The 3,027-nt window shown below is 39.4% G+C and overlaps 1 protein-coding gene across 1 annotated transcript in view; it reads right to left on the bottom strand.

Moving 5' to 3' along the window:
• Window positions 1-3,027, bottom strand: part of LOC101857701 (band 7 protein AGAP004871) — a gene marked incomplete at its 5' end in the record, with an annotated part of 13,921 nt that overhangs the window by 1,555 nt on the left and 9,339 nt on the right. The window contains 1 exon segment of the mRNA XM_013091290.2: window positions 1,859-1,937. Coding sequence (XP_012946744.1) covers window positions 1,859-1,937 — 79 coding nt within the window.

The raw sequence follows: 3,027 nt of genomic DNA, 5'->3' as shown, positions 1-3,027 counted from the left end.
CCAAAGTATAATCTTTCACAATGGTCTCATTTCGTTGTAAGTGGCCAAAGTATAATCTTTCACAATGGTCTCATATCCCTGTAAGTGGCCAAAGTATAATCTTTCACAATGGTCTCATATCGCTGTAAGTGGCCAAAGTATAATCTTTCACAATGGTCTCATTTCGTTGTAAGTGGCCAAAGTATAATCTTTCACAATGGTCTCATTTCGTTGTAAGTGGCCAAAGTATAATCTTTCACAATGGTCTCATATCCCTGTAAGTGGCCAAAGTATAATCTTTCACAATGGTCTCATATCGCTGTAAGTGGCCAAAGTATAATCTTTCACAATGGTCTCATTTCGTTGTAAGTGGCCAAAGTATAATCTTTCACAATGGTCTCATTTCGTTGTAGTGGCCAAAGTAAAATCTTTTATAATGGTCTCATTTCGTTTTACGTGGCCAAAGTATAAAGTATGTTATTTTTCTACATAAAAAAAAAATATTCAGCAGCGTTTGTCTTGTGTGGAGAATCAGACACACCTCATTGATCGTCGTTTTTGCTTTCCAAACCACATCACATAAAACACTCATTTATTAAATAGAGTTTCCATAATGAAACACCTCAGTGAAATTGCATGTGGGATGTTTAATGCCCTTTGCAACATCGTAAGGTTATTTGACAAGTGGGACCTCCAAATTTAAACATCCATCTGTGATACCATTGAAGCAAGTGGGACAATTCCTGTAAACATCCTTTCCCTACCCCCAGAGCAGTGCTACTGGCTGAAGTTGTCTTTAGGCCGTTCCCAAACGGGGGATATTATTATCAACATGTTCTTCTGCACAGTAGAATTGTAAATGGGCTGATTTATCAATGCCACGTTCATACTGTGCCGCACCAACATTGGGGGCACTGCTGCTTTTTCTTTCCTCATCCTTACTATCGTCATTTATTCTCTACTACTCTACTTCTTTTGTATGTTTGTCACTCTCTTATGAACTGTTGTTTCCGGGGAGTCTTGAAAGTCGAAACAGACTTTGTACTGTTGAGGCTACAGAGGTGAGCAGAGTAGGCCTGATTCCCCGTTTGTACTTCTCTATTGACATCCACCTCTTGGCGCTCATATGATCTTATGCAGTTGTGAGCGCCGCAAAACTCTAACTAAACTAAACTCGAACATCCTTTCCCTTGGACTCAATGTTGGACCTCACAATCCAGGGTCCAGTATGCTACCTTAGAATTACAAAAGTTCTTCTATCTGATATTTTAGGCCATTTTGAGTCACTAAGACCACCATGAGGTCAGAAATCACATGCTCTATCTGCTCTGTCAAAACCGTAAGATTATTTTTTGGGTCAAAGCTAAGCCTAAGCCTAAGCCTAAGCCTAAGATAAGATAAGATAAGATAATACTTTATTATCCCAGAGGGAAATTATTCTTGGCTGTACAGGACCGTAAAAATACATGCAGGTATACACAACAATCTTAAATTATATATTACTCTCCTTAAATTCAATATGAAAAAAGAAGTAAAGCTAATAAAATGTACATTCACATCAGAGGCATCGTTCAAACACATGCAGGAATTTAATTACAAGACTTTTGGAGTTATATTATAGAGATACATACATACATACATACAGCTAAGCCTAAGACTAGGCTGTCCCCGTGGTTTTATGCTCCTCGCATAATTTAGCAAAATGTGATCATTTTTTTGCATAATTTCTGATTATTTTTCTTTTTCATTCTTTGTCAAAATTAACAGAATCGCATAATTTCATATTTTTGGGTTCAGTTTGCATTATTTCAGAATTTTTCTTGCATAAAACGATGAGGACAGCCTAAGCATAAGCCTAAGCCTCAGCTGTGGAACTGACCTTAGCTCTGGCCTCCCTGGCAGCCTCAGCCTCAGCGGCCATAGCTCTTTGCAGTTGTACGGGCAGACGCACGTCTTTGCTGGAGGGGAGAGAGAGAGAGATAGAGAGAGATAGAGAGAGATATATATAAACACAGGGATGTTAGGGACAAGCAATTTTAGTTTTAGTAACATGTTTTACGGCACTTGCAACACAACAAGGTCATGTAAGTACCGAAGATAAGAGGTGTTACAAGAGAGTAACAAACACAAAATAGAAGGAGGGGAGATCAGGACGACAGATGTTTGATAGGAAAGAAGGAGCAAACCTACCACACCAGAGCACCCGCCAACCACCCAGAGAGAGAGAGAGAGAGAGAGAGAGAGAGAGAGAGAGAGAGAGAGAGAGAGAGAGAGAGAGAGAAACATAGCGATGTCAGGGACAAGTGAGGGAATGACTGAATAAAAAAAAATCCCATATTATATATGGTTGCTTTTAAGCACAAGGGGGCTATCCCGAAAAAATGCTGTTTTGAGAAAATCGAAGGTAAAGTTTTTGCACCTTGTTCAGTTTCTTTAAAAGACAATGAGGGTTTTCTCTATAACCAAACAAATTATATACACACCAATGAAGCTATACGTCTCTTATAGGTAGGGTAATGCCCATTTTTGGTGTAGGTCAAGATTATCACCCCCCCCCCCCGAAATCTGGGTTAGCCCGCTTGTCCTTAAAAGCGACCATATGTGCCTGTTGCTGACCATTGAAACATTGTGTCGTTGAAGCACAACCACATACACACATGATGCATTTAGACACACACATTGACACCTACACACACACAAACATAACATACACACACATTCACACACATACACATACACACACACAAACATACGTACACACACATACACACGCATGTACACATAAAATACACTTCACCTCAGACTAAGAAAGAAATGAAATACAACCCCTCAAATTCTCGTTCGTTGTTAGTGGTGGTGTTAGTTAGTGGTCAGTGGTGAAGGCTGTGAAGTTTTCTAACGGTGCTGTAAGGGAGGCTTATAGCAGAGCGTGGTAGCGACATTGTTATATAATACTTCTTCTTCTTCTTCTTCTTCTTCTTCTTCTTCTTCTTCATCTTCTTCTTCTTCTTCTTCTTCTTCTTCTTCTTCTTCTTCTTCTTCTTCTTC

The sequence above is a fragment of the Aplysia californica genome, unplaced genomic scaffold (assembly GCF_000002075.1).
Source record: "Aplysia californica isolate F4 #8 unplaced genomic scaffold, AplCal3.0 scaffold00031, whole genome shotgun sequence".
Taxonomy (NCBI): Eukaryota; Metazoa; Mollusca; class Gastropoda; order Aplysiida; family Aplysiidae; genus Aplysia; species Aplysia californica.
The sequence above is the reverse complement of the archived record's forward strand: the minus strand, read 5'-3'. Positions and strand labels throughout refer to the sequence as shown.